Source organism: Myodes glareolus, chromosome 7 (assembly GCF_982192425.1).
Source record: "Myodes glareolus chromosome 7, mMyoGla1.1, whole genome shotgun sequence".
Lineage (NCBI taxonomy): Eukaryota > Metazoa > Chordata > Mammalia > Rodentia > Cricetidae > Myodes > Myodes glareolus.
The window spans coordinates 75,551,825-75,572,332 of record NC_142032.1 but is presented as its reverse complement, the minus strand read 5'-3'; the positions used below and the strand labels follow the sequence as shown (position 1 = coordinate 75,572,332).

General features: G+C 41.3%; 1 protein-coding gene across 2 annotated transcripts in view; it reads left to right on the top strand.

The window, feature by feature from the left end:
- Positions 1-20,508, top strand: part of Inpp5f (inositol polyphosphate-5-phosphatase F) — a 91,931-nt gene that overhangs the window by 65,109 nt on the left and 6,314 nt on the right. The window contains exons 10-16 of one of the 2 annotated variants that reach the window (XM_048455112.3): positions 1,601-1,725; positions 1,879-1,956; positions 3,157-3,277; positions 4,839-4,967; positions 7,322-7,439; positions 13,415-13,613; positions 19,627-19,698. In XM_048455112.3, coding sequence (XP_048311069.3) covers positions 1,601-1,725; positions 1,879-1,956; positions 3,157-3,277; positions 4,839-4,967; positions 7,322-7,439; positions 13,415-13,613; positions 19,627-19,698 — 842 coding nt within the window. The remainder of the gene's footprint in view (positions 1-1,600; positions 1,726-1,878; positions 1,957-3,156; positions 3,278-4,838; positions 4,968-7,321; positions 7,440-13,414; positions 13,614-19,626; positions 19,699-20,508) is intronic. The other variant, XM_048455114.3, reaches the window with a different exon arrangement.

Sequence of the window (20,508 nt, the reverse complement as noted above, 5' to 3'; positions counted from 1 at the left end):
GCTTTCTGTGTTTAGTATTTAAATTTCTTGTATATAGATAAAAACTTTTATATCTTAACATTTGCATTTGACTATTAACAGGACTATAGTATCAAGTTTACTGTTTTGTTTACTGAATTTACCCATATTTTTTTCTTATTCTATTTATGGTACTCTATAAATTGTTGATTTTGGGTGGTAGTTTCTCATGAGAGTTCCTTGGTTTTTGTTTTTTGTTTGTTGGGGGTTTTTGACCCTTGCTTATAATGTCACTTGTACACAGATTTAAATGTTTCTGTTACCACATCTGTATTTTTCTTTTTTTTTTAAGGTTTTATTTATTTATTATGTATACAACGTTCTGCCTCCATGTATGCCCACATGCCAGAAGAGTGCGCCAGATCTCATTACAGATTGTGTGAGCCACCATGTGGTTGCTGGGAATTGAACTCAGGACCTCTGGAAGAGCAGCCCGTGCTCTTAACCACTGAGCCATCTCTCTAGTCCCACATCTGTATTTTTCTTTGTCTTCTAAATTTTATATTATGCTTAGAAGGTCATGCTCCCGCCTACAGCTGTGAAAAATTACTCTTTTTTAAATATAGCTTGAAGAAAAACATGTAGATCATTGATGCATCTAGAATTTATTTTGTGTTTCACTAAAGAGATCCTGGGAGCTACTGTAATTTTCTTTTCCTTGTGGACAGTTTTCCCAGTGCCCTGGCATAGTCTTGTGTGCTTGTCCCCGGTGGTGTGCTTAGTGTACCCATCACTGCTCCATGGACTCAGGTCTTTGGCCCATCAGCCTGTTCTCTTGAGTTGGTTGCGTGTTTTGTTCTACAGGCTTGTCTGCTATGTAGTAAACATAGAATTGCTCCAAATGGGGAAAGTTCCTCTGCGTTTATTGCTTTCCGATTCTTTTCCCAAATATTTACTCCTTCAGATGAACTTTAGAATTGACTTGCTTGCCTATGGAAAGATCCTGGTTGAATTTTAATTGGGATTGTTGAGTATATAGATTAATTTGAGGAGACTTGACATCTTTGCAATATTGGACGTTGGGATTCAGCAACATGGTACATATTTTCATCTGTTCAGATTTTCTTTTACATATTTCAGTAGTTTTCCAATGTTTAGTTTGTAGATTTTTTAAAAAGTTATTCTGCCTATTTAAAATACCTACTGTTTGGGCTGAAGAGATGGCTCAGCAGTCAAGACCATGGAGGTCTAGAAGAATCCAAGTCAGTTTCAGCACCCAAATAAGGCAGCTCACAACTGCCTGTAACTCCAACTCCAGGGAAATCTGATGCTTTGGGTCCATGGGAGTATAAACACACACATATACACATGATAAAAAAAATCTTTAAAAAATACTTGCTATTAAGAAACATGTTTTACTTTGTGTTTTTGTTGGTTATTGCAAATATATAGAACTATCACCATTGATGTCAATAGTTCTTATAAAACTAAATTTATATAACAAATAATTGTATGGGAAAATTGATGATTGAGTGGATTGATTTCTAAAAGCACAACTATAGGATATTTGCTAACTGTAGTTCCACATTACGATTCTGAGGTCTAGCTGATCTTAGCTTTTTCTTGCCCTTCATTCTCACAGGTTATCATTAACCTGGTAGACCAGGCTGGAAGGGAGAAGATTATTGGCGATGCTTACCTGAAGCAGGTGCTGCTCTTCAACAACTCGCAGCTCACCTACGTCTCCTTTGACTTCCACGAGCACTGGTAAGGCGTCTTCCTGGGTGGTAGCTATTGCTAGGCAATTGCTCTACCATTAAGCTACACCCTCAGCCCCCTTTAGCCTAAGTAAATTAAAGAATAAGTCAGTTATAATACTAAAGACTGGTTTTTGTTTGTTTTTTGGGAAATGGGTTTTAGCCGAGGAATGAAGTTTGAGAATGTTCAAATCCTGACGGATGCCATTTACGACATTATTCTTGACATGAAGTGGTGTTGGTATGTATCTGTACTTGTTGTTTTCCTGTACCTGTGAAGAGACACTGTGACCAAGGCAACTTACTAAAAAAGTTAATTTGGGGTTCATGCTTCCGTGATCATCATGTCAGGGAGTATGGCAGCAGACAGAGGAGCAGGCATGACATGATGCTAGGGCAGTAGCTGAGAGCTTACATCAGAGCCACAGACGCAAGGCAGAGAGAGGGGGCAGCTAACTGGGGATGGCTCTTCCAATAAGGTCATACCTCTGCCTTCCCAAATAGTTTCACTACCTGGGAACCAGACACTCAGATATATGAGCCTGTGGGTCCATTCTCGTTCAGACCAGCACAGTATTTCATAAAAAGTTGTTTTGAGCTTGGTCTGTGTAGTCGTGTGTTCATTTAGCACAACTGAAACATCAGCACAGCATGGTTATGCTGACAGTTCAGTCTCCTTCCTTTCCCTGAGTGCCACCAGAAGACTAGGAGGTGCTCTTCGTGAATGGGGAACACGTCAGATGGTTGGGAAATGATGTGGAGTGTCGCCGCTGCATTTAAAGGGCCTAAGCTTGCCCTCTCGTTCTCTGTGGCTTCCGTTTTGTCTTCCTCTTTGGCCATCTCTCGTATGAGGAGAGCTTAAAGGCGTTCAGTTTTTAGGCATTTTGAGATTAAAGAGAAGGAAAAGATGCCCAGACTCCAGGAGGTAGCCATAATGAGGGGGAACGAGGTCTTAAAGGCCAGGAGAGAACAGTTGAGTAGACATTAAGACTACACGCACAGGTGGCCTAAGAACTTAGAGGACAGAGGCTTACTGCATGACTCCACGGCAGGTAGAGAAGCCGATTAGTGTGTTTTACATAGTTCCACTTGGAGTTAGAAAGGGAGGAACAAGACAGACTTTAAAATGCCTCCTGGTTTATAAATCGCCTTCAAATGCACCACCCGTGGTCACGTCAGCTCTGCCATCTTTAGAGGGAGGGGAGTCGCTTGTTCTCTTGGTTCCTCCCGTCTAGGTTTTGAGTTTTCAGATGGGTGTAGCAGTACCTCACCACCAGGGTGTTCTGCACCTCAGCAGTGGAGTCTGCCGAGCACGCCTGCAGTATACGGCTCTGCCTGCACCGTTGCCAGCTAGTGCTGCTGCTGTTGCATGTTTTTAAGAGCTGTGTTTCTTGAAAAACCTTTTGGAGTTGTAAATTAATCCCATGCTTCTTTTAACAAGGGTCGATCAAGCTGGGGTAATATGTAAGCAAGAAGGAATTTTCCGAGTTAATTGCATGGACTGCCTGGATCGCACCAACGTGGTCCAAGCTGCCATTGCACGCGTGGTCATGGAACATCAGGTAATCGGGGTCCCTTTGATTCCAAATATTCGCCTTAAAATGGTTTGCGCTTCATGCGTGGGTAAATAGTGCAACATCGTTTGGAAGTTCAAATATTTTGTGGAACATTTTTTAGCATGTAAATATTTGTCTTGCATAAAAACCTGGGAAATATAACTTAGTAGATGTAGGTGTGGTGGCATTTTCTTAAATATTCAACTTGCAAATGTTTTAAATCTGGGGTATTATCTAGTTGTTTTTTTGGTGTTTTTTTTTTTCCATTTTTTTTTGCTGAGCTTCAAACCCACGTTTTTGTATTTTGGGCTGTGAGTTTGTGTTTGGCCAGCACTGGCAGGATGGTAGGGTGGGGCTGGTGGGGATGAGAACGAGAGAAGGCCGAGTGAGGTGTCATTCCTATTAGTGGGTGGCTCTCTGGGATTTGTTGATTGCTTTGACAACCCAGAAGCAGTTCCACCCCCTGGTATCCCCTGCCATTTGTTACCTCTGTGTCCCCTTAACACGTGGTTACCAACTTCCTGTGCTGCGGTCTAATGTGGTGCTGGTTTGCGTCCTGCCCCACATGGAGTCCCACTGGTCTTTGAGGACTCTGTTCTGTTCTTTTGAAGTAGTATTAGTCAGTAAAGCTTTTAAATTACACCCTGTCTTCACTGCGTGGAAGGTATTGGCTCTCAGAAACCTTCTCAGACCTGAGTCCCAACATCTTTGGAACAGTGTTGTTGTGAGGAGGAAATAAGATGATTCATATCCAGAAAACGCACAAAACCCTTGCCCTCGGGATTGCTACTCAGATGTTGTTCATGCTATTGTTTCTTCATGTTTTTCTGGTATTTGATTTCACTTCTTAGACAAATTTAAAGCAGGCAAAATATAATAGTAGTAGTAGTAGCCTATACACTAAAAAGTTACAACAGTGTAAACATTTAGTTATATTTATTCAGCTATAGTAACTCATAGTAGTACTTCATTTAATAACAATTGTTTTTGAAACAGGGTCTCTGTATATACCTCCGACATTCCTGGAATCTACAGAGATCCTCCTGCCTCTGCCTTCTGAGTGCTGGGATTAAAGATGTGTGCCACCATATCTGCCAGGGGTTTAGTTTTTTAAAAAAATGAGCCGGGCATGGTGGCACACTTCTGTCTCTCTCAGCACTCATGAGCCTGAGTCCAGAGGATTCAGAACTCTAGGCAAGCCTGGGCTACATAGCAAGACTGTCTTAAAAATAAAGTCTGAGGGAACCAGTGAGGTGCTCGGTGGGTAAAATACTTGTCACCAAGCCTGAAAACCTGAGTTTGGTCTCTGCGAGACACACATGGTGGAAGGGAGTACTGGCTCCCAAAAGTTGTCCTTTGACTGCCCAATGTTCTTATAACATGAGCACATCCACACCCACACCACCTCCCCCGACACACACAACTATAGTTAAAGAAATAAAGTCTGGAAACACTTCTTTTATACAAGGAACCTAAGTTACATGCCAGCTTGTTTTCTTTTTCTATAGTATATATTTCATGCTATAGTTTCTCATACGTCATTTACCCACCCATGTGCTTATTTCAGCTTAAAAAACTAGGTGTGATGCCCCCAGAACAGCCACTACCTGTGAAATGTAACCGGATCTACCAGATAATGTGGGCTAACAATGGTGACTCTATCAGCAGACAGTATGCTGGGACAGCTGCTCTGAAGGTAACTGTCTATAATGGGCATTGGGGATCATTTTATCTGAGGTTCTAAATCAATCTTGTTTTTGATTAAAAGGTATCTGGGCTCTGATGATGGGTCTGTGTATTTGATTTCTTTCTGAAATGTCTGACTATTGCAGGAGCCCACCATTAGATCAGGTCATAGTGTGCTGTCTCTGGAGAAGGTTGTTCTTTCTGAGCCCCACGTTGTTACATCTTTCAGTTTTTCAAAGGAATCTGGAAATATGAAATTTTACATGTACTTATTTTATTTTATTTTGAGACAGGGCTTTACTGTGTAGCCTTGACTGTCCTCGAATTCACTACGTGGTCCTAGCCGTCCTCAAACAGAGATCCTCCTGTTTGTGCCTCCCTGTGCACCACCATGCCTGGCCGTGCATTCAGCTTAAAACTATGCAAATAAGACATGCCTACTGGGACCTGACCTATCCTGGGATACTTTTGTCTGCTTTGAATGTGAATCTTAATCTTGCCTCTTACAAAGTATGACCTTGGACAAGACACCTGTTCAGTTCTACTAGTTGTTCAGTGGAGATAATAGGCCCACTGAGACAGATTGTTATAGGGTATGTGGGCTTGAACTGTTCCCTGACACCTGGTATGTGCTGAAGGCATGCTGTCTTAGTTTTTGTTTAATGGATTGAGTGTTTTGAAGAGCTTACAGAACTATCTTCGTAGAACCTTCAGTGTAATTACAGTTGCTGGCAACCGAATTCTCAATGTGTGGGTACTCTTCATGAGCAGTAAAGTGGCTGAGTGTTTAAATTAGGCTTATGTTGATTTCCCTTGAAGCTACTCTTTCATCTAGGACCATATTTCTTCTAACAAAGTGGAGCTTGCTTGGTGGAGCCCTGGCCCAGAATGTGTGAGGCCCGAAGTTGATTCCTAGCAAAACCCAAGCAAACAAAGTAACTCGGACCAAGGACTCAATAGACATCTGCTTCTGTAGGTTCTGGTTGAGTAATAAATATAAAAACTTGTCTTATTTTTATGACAGGGCCTCTATGTAGGCCGTACTGGTACTGTACACCTTCAGCTGAAATTACAAAAGTGAGCTATCTCATCTGGCTCCATGTATGTATGTTTATATGTATGTATGTGTGACTTTATGTGCATCATATACATTCAGGTACCTGAGGAAGCCATAGGATGTCAGATCCCTGGTCCTGGAGTTACAGGCAGTTGTGAGCCACCTGAGTTAGGTGTTAAGAACTAACCCAGGCCCCTCACAAGAGCAGCAAATCCTAACTACTAAGCCAGCCCCAGAAAACATTTTCAATAACTAAGGAACATGAGCTATAGAATTCCTTATCCAAGTACTACCTCCTTTTCTTCCTTTGAGTTAGAATACTGTGGAGTCCACATGCATGCCTTGCTATCTGTATGTGATATTGTTCTAAGACTCCTGGAAAGTGGGCAGCTTGTTGGCAGGATGTTCTTCCTAAACTGTCAGTTTTAGGATATGGCCCATGTCCTAAACTTGCTGTGAAGAGACACCATGGCCAAGGCAATTCTTATAAAAGGAAGTATTTACTGGGGGCTGGCTTACAGTTTCAGAGGGTTGTTCTGTTACCATCATGGCAGGAAGCATGACAGCAGGCAAGGCAGGCATGGTGCTGGAGATGTAGCTGAGAGCTATGTCCTGATCCACAGGCAGAGAGAGACTGGGGCATGGGCTTTTGAAACTCAAAACTTACTCTGAACGACTCACTTTCTCCAACAAAGTTGGAGAAGCACAGCCTGTTTTGAGACTGTCTTGTATAAAAACAGTGGGCTGGAGCAGGGAAAGCGGCTGGACCTTGTTTATCTGTGAGTCGCTTTAAGTCACTACCCCTCTATTCACAGGCATGGTGGTGCATGCCTGTGATTCTAGCTTTTGGGATGTGGAGGCAGGAGGATCAAGAGTACAAGGTCACTCTTGGCTACAGAGTAAGGCCAGTCTGGGCTGTCTCAAATCCCCTTCCCTCCCCTTAAAATTTTAGTTTTGATTTTATGCCAGTATGAGCCTTGAAAAATATGTTTTTATCTTTTTAGTATTTGTCAAATAATTATTTTCTATTTAGAAATTTCTTTCTACAAGTTGCCAGGAATGGCTTTGCCCTAAAGGGGCCATCTAACTGAACACTTGATGCCGCGAATAAATATTGCATATAGATATTTGGCCTGCGTAGATCAAAGTCAATTGCTAGTACATATTTTAATTTTACTACAATTTAATTTAAGACTTTTATAACTTGGAAGCCTATAGAGTTCTTGTCTTGAACTGAAAGTCTCAAATGAATTTTGAGAACATTCTCAAATCTGAATAAATTTCCACAATTGCCTTTTCTTTGATAGGGTGACTTTACAAGAACAGGAGAAAGGAAGTTGGCTGGAGTTATGAAAGATGGAGTTAACTCTGCAAATAGGTACTACCTCAGTCGATTCAAGGATGCTTATAGGCAAGCTGTCATAGGTAAGAACAGAAAGGTCCTCTTTCTGTAAGACTATAGTTCCTTTTGGGAGTGCTATTTGGCAGAATTCAGCTTCTTGCCTTTATTGGGTTTTGAAATGTACTTGTGTTTCTACTTGAGCACCTTACCTAATATATCAAGTTCAAATTTTCCCAGGCTTAGCACTTGACAAATGCTTTCAGGCAGAGCAACAAAGGAAACATAATTCCATTTGTGTTAGTCAGTTTGTTATTCACGTAATAGAAGAACAGGATTGAAGCTCCCAGTGTGTGGGGTGCAGTACCCAAACCTCAGCATGCAGAATCTTCATGATGCATTGGTTTTCCTATTGCTCAAGACATGTAAACAGATGGTTTTCTTCTTTTCCTGTTAGTCATTTATCATCCAAACACATCACTGTTTTCCATAACCATGATTTAATAGGATATTAAGGTACCACATTTACAGGTTATCTGAACCAACTGATGACTTTGTGGAAGAAGAAATAGGAAGGTAGATTTTATCCATAAAGTTCCTGCATTAACTTGTTAATTTACTATTCAAGAAAACGTTATTTTATGGGACTAAAGTGAAAGTAGAGTGTTTTGGATCAGAAACAAATATGACATGAATGATCTATGGCCCTTAAGAATATTTTTAACTTCCATTTCTTTCATTTGATTATTTTAACACACATAAAATAACCCTAGCCTATAAGCAGAGACTGCTCTTTCATTTCATCTGCCCAGAACTGAATAATCACACAGAAACTATGTTAATTACAACACTGCTTGACCAATAGCTTAGGCATGTTCTTAGCTAGCTCTTAAATCTTAAATTACCCATTTTTATTCATTTGTGTATCACTACAAGGCTGTGGTCTTCAGTACGGTTCCAGCATCCTTCTCCTTTGGCAACAATATGGCATCTTTTTGACTCCTCCTACTATCTCTCTGTATCTCTGTTTGGATTTCCTGCTTGGTTTTATTCTGCCCTGCCATAAGCTAAAAAAGCTTCTTTATTAACTAATGGTAATAAAATATATTCACAGCATATAGAGGGGAATCCCACATCATCTCCCCTTTTCTGTCTAAATAAAAAGGAAGGTTTTAACTTTAACATAGTAAAATTGCATGTACAAAACAGTTATTATGCAAGAATTATAGTTAAAATGTTTAGTCCATTTACATTTGGCAAATTAATGATCATAACTAAGGAAAACTATAATTATAACTATTTAGTCTTCAACTCCATCAAAGACCCCAGAGGATATAATATTACCAAGTAAACAAGAGGTGCATTGTATGGAACTTCCAAAACTATAGAATTGACAGAGACATCTTGCTGCCTGGACAGTCACCCAAAGTTCTTTTTTAACATTGGGGAGCCTATCTTCATCCCACAGGCCCATAGTATCTGGCAGACTTTTCAGTGAAGCAAGATATTTGAAGATCTGTTCTGCTTTGTGCTGGCAAAGTTCATCAGTTGCTTACTTCTGTGTCCTGCATAAAGTCTGGAAGTTTCTTCTGTAAAGCAGGAACCCTGAAAGACCATTTCGTCTTTTGGAAAATTCAGCAGTCACTTTTCTGTGGGGCCTGCCTATCCAGTTTATACAACAAACTGTCAAGCAGTCCAGACGAGAACAGTTTCTTGCCCAAATACCTAGCCTTGTCACATCGAAGGCAGATTCCATAAAGAAATTCTTCAAGGGCTGGAGAGATGGCTCAGAGGTTAAGAGCACTGATTGTTCTTCCAGAGGTCCTGAGTTCAATTCCCAGCAACCACATGGTGGCTCACAGCCACCTGTAATGAGATCTGGCGCCCTCTCCTGGCCTGCAGACACACATGCAGATAGAATACTGTAAACGAAATAAATCTAAAAAAAAAAAATTTTTTTTCTTCAATGTCTATCCATCTCTCCGAAGTAATTGGTGCTGCCAGAAGCAGACATATCTCACTGTTGAGAAAAGTTTAAGCTTTTAAAACCTTTTAAGTGTCATATTCTGTAGGTCTTTGAAGTGTTGAAGATTATCTAACTGAAATATGGCTCTGTATATCTAGAAAACCTAACTAACATTACTAAAAGTTTGATTATTATAGATGACTATCTATTAATCTATATTTTTTAGTTATACATTACATTTTTAAATGAGCTATGTAAACATAATGCCTTAAACAAGAGCAGAAATACATATTCACAGTGTAACAAAATCTGCCTTAAATTTGTGTCAATAGACCAAGATCCATACCAATGCAAAGTATTCCTATCTGTATCATATCTCCCCTTTTCTTAAAAAAACGTAGATTGACTGTGACCATTAATGATTTATGCCCAACTCCCTTTAAATGAAAATAAACATTTATAAACAATCATTTTGGAAATTTAGGCATAGTTTTCTTCAAACTACTTCCTGCTGTTTGTTGGACAAAGTATTTTTGAGGTTCATGGAGACCTTTCAGGGGATCTTGTTCAGTCAAACCACATTATCCTGGAAGGAGTCCACAGGTTCTCATCTTCTATGGAAAGAAAAGCAGAATCACTTTTCCAAAGCCACATATCCTTAGAGTCAAATTTTGAAGTCAAGATACCTTTTATATATATATATATATATATATATATATATATATATATATATATATATATATGTATGTATGTATATATATATATATATATTGGTTTAGCAGTCCATGCAATGAAATGTCTCTCTGTAGTTAGCTCATTTACTCTCAAAAAATTCAAAGAAAATACAATTATATATATATATATTTCAGACTCTGTATTTTCCATCTTTACATGGCATTTTTTAATATATTACTTTTTAATATTTTTTATCGCCTTTACTCCTTTAGTCTATGACTGTCTATACTCTTTTATATTACTTTTACTGTTTCTTTAAAGACTTTATTTTATTTTAAAAAACTATTTACTTCTTTTTAGAACTGTCTATACTTTTTCTTCTCTCTCCCAAACCTGCATACATTTTTTTAAACACACTGTGTCTTATTTAGAAGCCTTTTATCTCAGAATCTGTCCTAGTGTGTATCTAAAATCATTTTCTGACAAGGGGCACTTTTAAAATGGATGGATCTAGAAAACATCATTTTGAGTGAGGTAACCCAGACCCAGAAAGACAATTATCATATGTACTCACTCATAAGTGGTTTTTAAACATAAAGCAAAGAAAACCGGCCTACAAATCACAATCCCAGAAAACTCAGACAGCAATGAGGACTCTAAGAGAGACATACATGGATCTTAGCTTCATGGGAAGTATAAAAAGATAAGATCTCCTGAGTAAATTGGGAGCATGGGGACCATGGGAGAGGGTTGAAGGGGAGGGGAAAGGCAGGGAGGGGAGCAGAGAAAAATGTATAGCTCAATAAAATCAATAAAAAAAAAAAAAAGTAAGCAGTGTGGTCACAGTGGCCTTGGATGCTGGCTCCACCTCTCTTAGCCTTTTAACATGACAGAGGTACATTTGCCACCAGCTCTAGGTAGGACCACCAGGTGGGAGCTATGCTCACCACCTCAACTCTGGGAAGCAGTTGGTCTATGTTTGCAAGTATGCTCTGAAGAGCCAGAGCCATTCGTGCTACCAGCACAAATCAGGAAGCTGTTGTTTTGTTTTGTTTTTTAAGGAGCGGCAGTTTTGCTGCTAATGCTGAGTCAGGAAGCCTTCTCTCAAATGAGCCTCTGCTCACTGCCAGCAAACAGAGCTTATCCAAGAAAATGCTGCTACCAAGAAGCCACGCTTAACTCTGTTCTTTTGTGTCTAGAATTTCTTCCCAAGCTCTCCCAGGTTTTATGTGGATACATTTGGCCCACATTGGTGCCATTTTGTAAAAGGAGACTGCTCTTTTGTTCCTGCTGCCCAGACCTGAGTAATCACACAGAAACTATGTTAATTACAACATTGTTTTGGCCAATAGTTTAGGCATATTCCTAGCTAGCTCTTAAATCTTAAATTAGCCCATTTCTATGAATCTGCATATTGCCATTATGCTGTGACCTACTGGTAAGGTTCCAGTATCCTCCTCCTTCAGCAGCTACATGGCATCTCTTTGACTCCACCTACTGTTTCTCTGTATCTGTTTGGATTTTCTGCCTGGCTTTATTCTGCCCTACCATAGCATAGACCACAGCAGCTTCTTTATTAACCAATGGCAATAAAACATACTCACAGCATACAGAGGGGAATCCCATATCACTAACCAAACACCAGGTAGGAATTGGAAAAAATCTAATATAAAGAAATTGGATTCAGAACTGGGTTTTAACTCAGCTTTAGAGACCTTACCTAGCAAATAGGAGACCCTGGGTTTAATCTCCACAAACAAAACAAAAAATGTTGGATTTTTTTTGCTGGTAATGAGAAGTACATGGTATGATTAGAAACCTGGATCTCTTAAGGCAAGATCTCACCCTGCAGTGCTGGCTGTTCAGGAACTCAATATGTAGACCTGGCTGGTCTCAAGCTGGGAGATCCACCTCCCTGTCTTTGAGTGCCGGGATTGAAGTCACGCACCACATCTAGCTGAGATTTGGATTTTAGTAGTTTATTGAAAGGGAAAAAAAGATGTCTTCCTTTCGTCGGTTAATGTACCTATTTATTATGTAACTCAAACCTGGGCTCTGAGTTCAGCTGTCTGTTTTGGTCTCCTCACAGTTGAAAGAGAGACCAGTAGCAGTAGAAGCTTGTTAGTCCTTTGGTGAGGCCAGTGGCTGGCAGGTCTTCTTTCCCATAAGCTGCCTGAGATCTCAGTGTCCAAGATATCTTCATAGGGAATGAACTCATAATGGTGTATTAAAACCTTAGCTGTATACCCCATTGGGAGGAAGTTAGCTCATCTGTTAAAATTTTTGTTTGTTTTAAAGTTGGATTCGCTTTGTATTGCTGAGTGATTAGGAGTTTTTATGTATTAAGTATGCAAATTCCCCCACAAGATGAATGAGTTGTAAATATTCTCGTATATTTGTGGACTTTTTCACTTCTGTGATGATGCATTTTGAAATGCAATTTGTTTTTAACTTGAAAAAGTCAAATTTTATTGAAAAATCACATACACAAAATAACTTTTGATTTGTTTTAGATCTTTTCCATTGAGCCTTATCCCTGCAAATCAGTTTCCCCTGAGTCCACACTAACTAGCAGGCAGAGAGCTAGTCCCTTATTAACGGGTGGGCAGCAGCTTCCGCTCAGGATTAGGTTTTGCCCATGACTTCCACAGCCAAGCTGGCTTCTCATAAGACCTGAAAGGCCAGTTCCTTCATCATCAGGCACAGACTAGGGTCTGCATCAGGTCATTGCAGACTCTTGGCCTCACCTGCACCTTCTGAGCAATACCCTCCTCCATAGGATATGTAACAGGGGTGTGCTGCTGTGTCTTCCCCAGTCCCACGTACTCTATACACAGTATCTGTTCTAACTTTTTGTGCCCCACGGGATTATGCTTCCTGTCACCCAGAGTGACATCTTCCTATTAGGTACTAACTGTGACCAATCAGACTCATCGTCCAAGTCTACAGGGTAAGTACTATTCACATCTGAAAGGTCCGTCCTCCTGTGCAGTAGAGACTCTCCCAGGGGCCAGGGAGAAATAGAGAAGGCAGAGCCTGCGAGAGAAGGGCACAGCATTGCACACAGTACACAGTAGGAAGTGGCTGATGAGAAGGACTCCAGAGTTTGCCAGCGCCAGGGCTAGGGGTCACCAGACCCCAGGGAGGACGTGAATGAAGCCAGGGAAAGCTCAGTCTTCTCACCCCTAAAATATTTCCAGAAACACAAAACTTTTTAATGATATCCAATTTGGTTTATTGTTGTTGCTTATACTTTTAGCATCCAGTCTAAAAACTTGAACCTACTTTAAAGTGGGAAAGATTTACACTTATGCTTTCTTTTATGATACCTGTTGTTTTGGGTTGTGGATTCTCACTTTGTTTTCTAAAAGATACGTTAGTGAAGCTAAGATGATGATAGTATTAACCCTTCTACCCTAGATTTGATGCAAGGCATCCCAGTGACAGAAGATCTTTATTCCATATTTACCAAGGAGAAAGAGCATGAAGCTTTGCATAAGGAGAACCAGAGAAGCCACCAGGAGCTCGTCAGCCAGCTCCTACAGAGTTACATGAAGTTGCTGCTGCCGGGCGATGAGAAGTTCCATGGGGGCTGGGCCCTAATTGACTGTGACCCCAGGTGAGCTGGAGTCCCTAAGGGGCTCTAAGGACTTAACTTCTTAAGTCCTGGGGGTGATTTCTCATCACCATTACTGGCAGTTGTCCATAATGAGTGGACCCGATCATATCAAGCATGGCAGTTTCAGTGCTAGGCACAATCACATTTGGTACAGAAATAAAGGATGCTAGAAAAAAAAATCACTCGTAAAAAGAAATGCTTAAATATGATACTTTTTTTTTCGAGACAGGGTTTCTCTGTATAACAGTCATAGCTGTCCTGGAACTCACATTGTAGACTGCGCTAGCCTCGAACTCACAGAGATTCACCTGCTTCTGCCTCGTGAGTGCTAGGATTAAAGGCATGCGCCACCACCGCCCACCCTTAAATATGGTACTTGACTTAAAAATACTCAAGGCTGAAATGGTGGTTCATACTTGTAATTTCAGCCCTTGGCAGGCTGAAGCAGAGAGATTGCTTGGGTTTAAGGTCAGCTCGGGTGATCTTTAGAGTTCCATTGTCAGGTGATAATAGCACATGCCTTTGATCCCAGCACTCAGGAGGCAGAGGCAGGTGGATCTCTGTGAGTTTGAGAACAGCCTGGTCTACAGAGTGAATTCCAGGACAGCCCGGGCTGTAGAGTAGAGTCTTGTCTCAAAAAGTGAAATAAAACAGAACAGCATTCAAATAGATCAGCTACATCAATATTCTAAAGATCACTCAAAACTGGGTGTTTCTGTTTTAAAAATAATGTCAAGTAGGAAATGGCCTATTCTATGAAAGTCTGAGACCACTTTATACCAATAGAAATAACAAGCATCATTGCACCTCTTAACAAATATACATTTGTGTGCCTCAGTATAATTAGTTGGACTCTCAAGATAAAGGGTACAAGAGGACCCACAAGGTTAGCTGCACACCAACCAGCTGCATTGTTAAATACTTTCTGTACCCGTCACTGTACCCGTGTGCTTACAGACATACATGCAGGCAACACACACACACAAAGTTAAATCTTAAAAATAATTTGGTAGTAACTGGTGATACTCAACACCTGTAACAAGATTAGGGCACGCATGCTTTGTGAAGACTCATTACAACCTCTTGCAAAGATTTGCGGGAGTACTGGTACTGGTGTTGTGAAAATAGTGATGGAACAAGGTAGAGTCTAGTTCCAGGTGTTTAGGTAGTCACCCAAGCTGGGCCCGTAGTTCAGTTGGTAGAGACTTCCCTCACATACATGAAGCTCTGGGTTCAATCACTTGCATCTCATGCCTACGATCTCAGCGCTTGGAAGATGGGAGCAGGACGATCAGAAACTCAAGGTTGTCCTCCGCTTTGAAGTGGTGAGAGCCTCAGATTTGCATTTTCAGCTAGCGAATACTTACTTGAGGAACGCAGTAGCTTCTGTTCCCATTTGTTACTAGCAGGGTGTAATGCTTCTCTTCTCCCACCCTTTTCCAATGCTTAGTAGTTATATGGGCTTCTTCTTATTTTTCCTTGTTTTGATACAGGGTTTTCCTGTATAGCCCGACTGTCCTGGAAATCTCCATGTAGACCAGGCTGGCCTCGAACTCACAGAGATCCTCCTGCCTCTGCCTCCCAAGTGCTGGGACTAAAGGCCTTCACTCCCATGCTTTGTAAGCAGAGACTGCTTGTTTATTTCCTGGCCATCCAGACCTGAATAATCACACAGAAACTGTATTAATTACAACACTGCTTGACCAATAACTAAGGCATATTTCTAGTTAGCTCTTACATCTTCAATTAATCCATTTCTATACATCTGTGTATTGCCACAAGGTTGTGACTTACTGGTAAGGGTCTGGGTCCTTCTCCTTTGTCAGCTACATGGTGTCTCCCTGACTCTGCCTACTCTCTCTATGTATCTCTGTTTAGATTTCCTACCTGGCTTTATTCTGCTAAGCCATTGGCCGAAGCAGCTTCTTTATTAACCAGTGAATAAAGCATATTCACAGCATACAGAGGGGATTCCCACATCAATACTTGGCTTACTCCCTCCTTTGCAACAGCAGTAAAATTTGACTTTCTGATTAGTAGGGGCCAGTGACTATCTTGTACACATCTGTGACTAGAGTTCCTGATTAAAAAATAATCTATTAATAATAATGCGCTAGATAGTGAGGGTCTGAACAGTCTTTTTCTCTGTACTTGAGCTGTGTAGATGGAGTAATTCCCCCAAAGTAGATTTCACTTTCTCTTCATTGGGAGTTGAAACACACAGACCATTACACCAGTGCTTCTCCCTCCCACAAACCTCATTTACATTGGGTCCCAAGATGCAAGCTTTAAGTCCGCCCAGTTCTGTCTTTATTGCTGCCTAGCCTGTAGGTGCTAACTTAGCCCATGGCTGTGGATCTATCAGGGAGATAGTCCACATACAAATTAAACCCCAGAATCCTTCATGTGCTTTGCTGTGCCCCTGGGTCTCAGGCTGAGCTTTCTGCTGAGTTGGCCAGTCTGTTGTTTTTGTTTCTTGAGAATAAGCCTTAGCCTTTGGTGGCTTCTTAAAGATCCAGTGCCAGGCTTTTATTCATTTACATTGATTTTCATAAAACCATTTGTCAGGTATGATTATGTACTTCTTTTTGTTTTTGTTTTTTTGAGACAGGGTTTTTCTGTCTGACAGCCCTGGCCATCCTGGAACTCCTTCTGCAGACCAGGCTGGCCTCAAACTCACAGACATCCCCCCTGCCTCTGTCTCCCCAGTGCTGGGATTAAAGTGTGTACCACCACTACCCGGCTTGTTTTCTCTGCAGGCTCTGATTTCCAGTGTGGGTGTGGGAACAGGTCCCAGCATGGTGTCCAGTGTTCTGCCCGTTCTTCTCCATGGAGATGCCAATCAGAGGCTTCAGTTGCCACCATCTTATTAGACAAGCCTTTCTGTGTCTCTTCTCAACTGTCTCGTGGCTTTCATCCACTGATTTTTCAGTTTCTTTAAATATACTACTGGTATTTTTCTTTCATCTGTAAGGGTGTATGTGTGCTCGTGTGTGCACATGCATGGTTTCCCCTTTCTCTTCATGGGAAACATGCTATGGGCATCTAAGTTTTCTATAGAATCATTGTATGTTTGCTGAATGCAGATAAGGTTCCAAAACTGTTGGGTGCCTGGTGGAGGAGAAGGTAACTCTGTGCGTATTGTGCTGCTTTAATCCCAGCACTGAGAGGTAGAGGCAGGCAGCTCTCAGTGATTTTGAGACCAGCCTGGTTTACCTAGCAAGTTTGTTACACAGTGTGACATCACCAAAAAATCACCAAAAACACATGTGTGTGTGTGTGTGTGTGTGTGTGTGCGCCCGCGCGCATGCACGTGCATGTCAGAGAGAGCCAAAACACGACTGTTTCTATGGGAAAGGGTAGGTTTAGATGGAACGCAGGTCTCCGGACTTGTGTGGCAAGTGCCCGTTCAGTGACCTCAGGCCAGACCGTTTGTCTTTTTGTCCTTGAGCTATAATAGTTTTTTCTGAAGACCAGGGCTAGGATTCGAGTCTGGTGAATAAGGCAGAACTATGCAAATTTAGGAGTTAGGTGGTCTTTATATAAGTATTTGATGTTTTATTCTTTATGCCACTGTTATTATTTTTAAAATACCGCTGTAGTGCGATGTCCTGAAGACTGCTTTGGCAACGCGTCAGATTTTGCAGCATTCACTGCAGTATCAGTAGTGTAAACTGTTCTGGAAAGTGGTTTACGAGCTTTCCGCAGGGGAGGCCAGAAGCGGCCGTGGGAATTGTCCACACCGCATCTGGTCTGTGCGCAGTGCGACAACGTTGCACAGCCACGGGACAGAAGCAGCTCTCCTGGACTTTGTCTCCTTCCTGCCTGCACCCTGGCCGCCCCAGCTGCTGCAGAACAGCCGGACTTTAGTGACCGCAGAGAGGAGGCTTAGATTTGGAAGGAACTAGGAGTCTGCGGATCAACTGCTGAGGCTGCCGCCGGCGGTCCCCTGCGCCCTGCTCCTGCGCCCTGCCTCTGCGCTCTGTCTGCACTGCAGACAGAGGATGCCGCGCTTCCATCGGCCGCCGCCCCCTGCGCCTCGCGCACCACCTGCCAATGCTTTGGAGCCCAAGTCCGATGGTGTTCTCGCCATGACTTTTAAGATTTTCCTCCTTTTTGCAGGACTTATGGTTAAAGTACCTGTGGGGCTATATTTTTCTTGTAAATTGCTTCTTTTCCAAAGCCTGATGTTGATGTCCCCGGAAGACAGCGCCTTTTATGCTACCATTGTCTCCGTGGTCGGGCTGCATGTGGTTTTGGCAATTTTTGTTTTTATAGTATGGAAGGAGGGTTTGCCACAGTGGCGGGAAAACAAAAATGATTAGGGCAGCAGGGAAGAGCTGCAATGCTGGGGGTGGGGAGAGTTATAAATAAGGTTTTTTTTTTTCTTTTCCCTTTTTCTTGTTCGTATCAAATGTGCTTTTTTTTAATTTTTAAGGGTAGGGGGTGGGTAGGGAGAATTATATACTGCACCTAAGAATGCAGTAAAAATGGGGTGGGGGGGAAAGGCCGACAACATTCGACCGCTTGTTTCGTGCCAAATGCTTTTAGATAAGGACATAATGTTTTTGTCTGATGTAAATACTAACTCTAGAATAGGCAGCCAGGATGGAAGTAACACTGTAATTAGATGTTTTTTCGTAAAATTTGTGTCGTGATGTAATTTTTGTGGCGTGGTAACTCGACTCAGCGGCAGTTTTTACAATACAGTAAGTATCCATGCGAAAAGCTCGATTCTTTTTACCATGTCGTTCTGCGTCATTTTCCGCGAAGCTGCCAAGATTACTGCACTGAATGGTGTTCTTGTGTTCAGATATTGGCTGCCAGACTCAGCCCTCATCGGTTTTATTAGGTGCTTCCGTGCTAGTACATTCATTGAGGTCTTAAGTGTAGGCGAAACCTGAGGAATTCATTTAAAATGAAAACTGTTGGATTTAGGTTGCAACAAGGTGCCGCTGATGCAGAAAACTGAAGGGAAGGTTTCTGTAAATTCATCTTTCTCTGCAGTACCTCTAACAATGACTTCCCCATGGGCAAGTTAGCTAGTGGCTTAAGTTCCATCTACAGTAGATATTTCCTATTTGGTGTTTTGTTTGTTTTGGCTTTTGTTACTGCTTTGATAGAAATAGCAGCTGGGTTTAAAATCCTAAAGCACGAATATCTTGCGATAATATCTAAAAGTCAGCCATCGGCAGGCGGGTTTATCGATTTGGCTGGAAAAGCTTCTCATGACAGATTAGAAATTATGTTAAAATTTTGAGTTTGGATTATGCCTGTTTGTTGACTGTATTAATCCTTGGGCAGTTCCTTATTGGAAAAATTTCAAGATGTGCATTTCACTGATGTCTTTAATGGTTTAATACTGGTTTAATGGCTTAACACTCACTTGAATTATATTCTAATCTGTTTTGGTATGGGGGGGGTTGCGACAAAATGGCCTTGGGCAGTGTTTACTGATTCCTTGAAAGCGGAGTGTAATCTATATTGGGAAAATGGAGCGCGGTTCGCCGGGCTCCCTCTGTGTTCACAACTGTTTCATTTATCTAAGGCGCTTTCAATAGCTGTTTCCTAGTGCTGCAGAAATATCCTTGGTGTCTAGTGTGCTATTTTGAACACTGGCGAATGTAAATGAACAGATTTCTCCTGGGCGTCACGGTTTCTTTTCTTCTTCCCAGTAACCACCTCTCTATGGCTGTCCGGTTCCCGCGCTTCCATTATTCCCCTTTCCTTTGAAGCCTCTGCCCCCTTCTGGCCGTGTCTGGGAACAGCCCTCCCTTCAGCTCTGGCCCTTTATCCAAATCCACCCCCACCCTAGTGGGGGTGGGGAGATGTTGTTTTAAGATTTTTTTTCTTTTCCCCAAATGGATAGATGTTTTTGTATTACATTTAACTTAAGAAGTAGAATTATTCCATTTTCGCTTGTTTCCCCGGGCAATCTTTTGTCATAAGTGGGAATATGCTTGCTAAAAAAAAAAATGTGGATGAAAGTAATTTGGGTACCATGTCTGTGCAGCCTCACCGACGCTGCTCACAGAGATGTGGACGTGCTGCTGCTGCTCTCTAACTCCGCCTACTACGTGGCCTAGTAAGTTCGCATTGATTTAAAGCTTTTGTTTTTTGGTAAATAATTTGATTTTGAGAATTAACTTTTTTTTTGTTTTCATGTCTATATATGAAATTTCACTGAGCCCTTTAAATCACATGTTTGATTTATCACTGTTTTAGTATTATTTGATGTTCATCAAAGCCTGGGTGCTACGCATAGATTTTTTTTTCATGGATGCTGCGTGTCATGGCTTGTTTTGCTGTATTTCTTTCTATTATTAAACATTCCTTGCAGCTTTTTGCCGCTGAATGATGCAGCTTTGCAGATGCACAGCTTGCGTGTGCGCACGCGCACGTCAGTATCTCCATGGTTACAAGCATATGATTATGTGAGTTTCAGTGTCTCCTTGGTTACAAGCATATGATGAATTATGTGACTTTGGTGGTTTGTTAGCGCCATCTCCAAAAAGGCATTTAACCATGGCACTTCCGAAACTGAAGTGCCTGTTTCTGGAGCCAGAATACAGGTTTAGCGTGTATTTCCTGAGGAAATATTTACTTTTGGCTCAGTTTGAGCTGCCATTTTCCTGTCTTCTATATGCCTTTTAGCATACCTAATGACCCTTTTCTTCCTTGATTCAGGTATCAGGCCCATTATTCCTTATTATTATTCCCTAACTAAGGTGCTCCAATATGTGTATTACTTTCATTTTAATTAGATTTGTTTTCATTTTCATCTTGTGTTTATAAAACTGAAATTATTTTTGCCTTGTAATTGATTTTTTTGTATGTAAAATTCTCCAATAGTGGTAAAACTACTTTTTTTTTTTTTTTTTTAAAGACAGGGTCT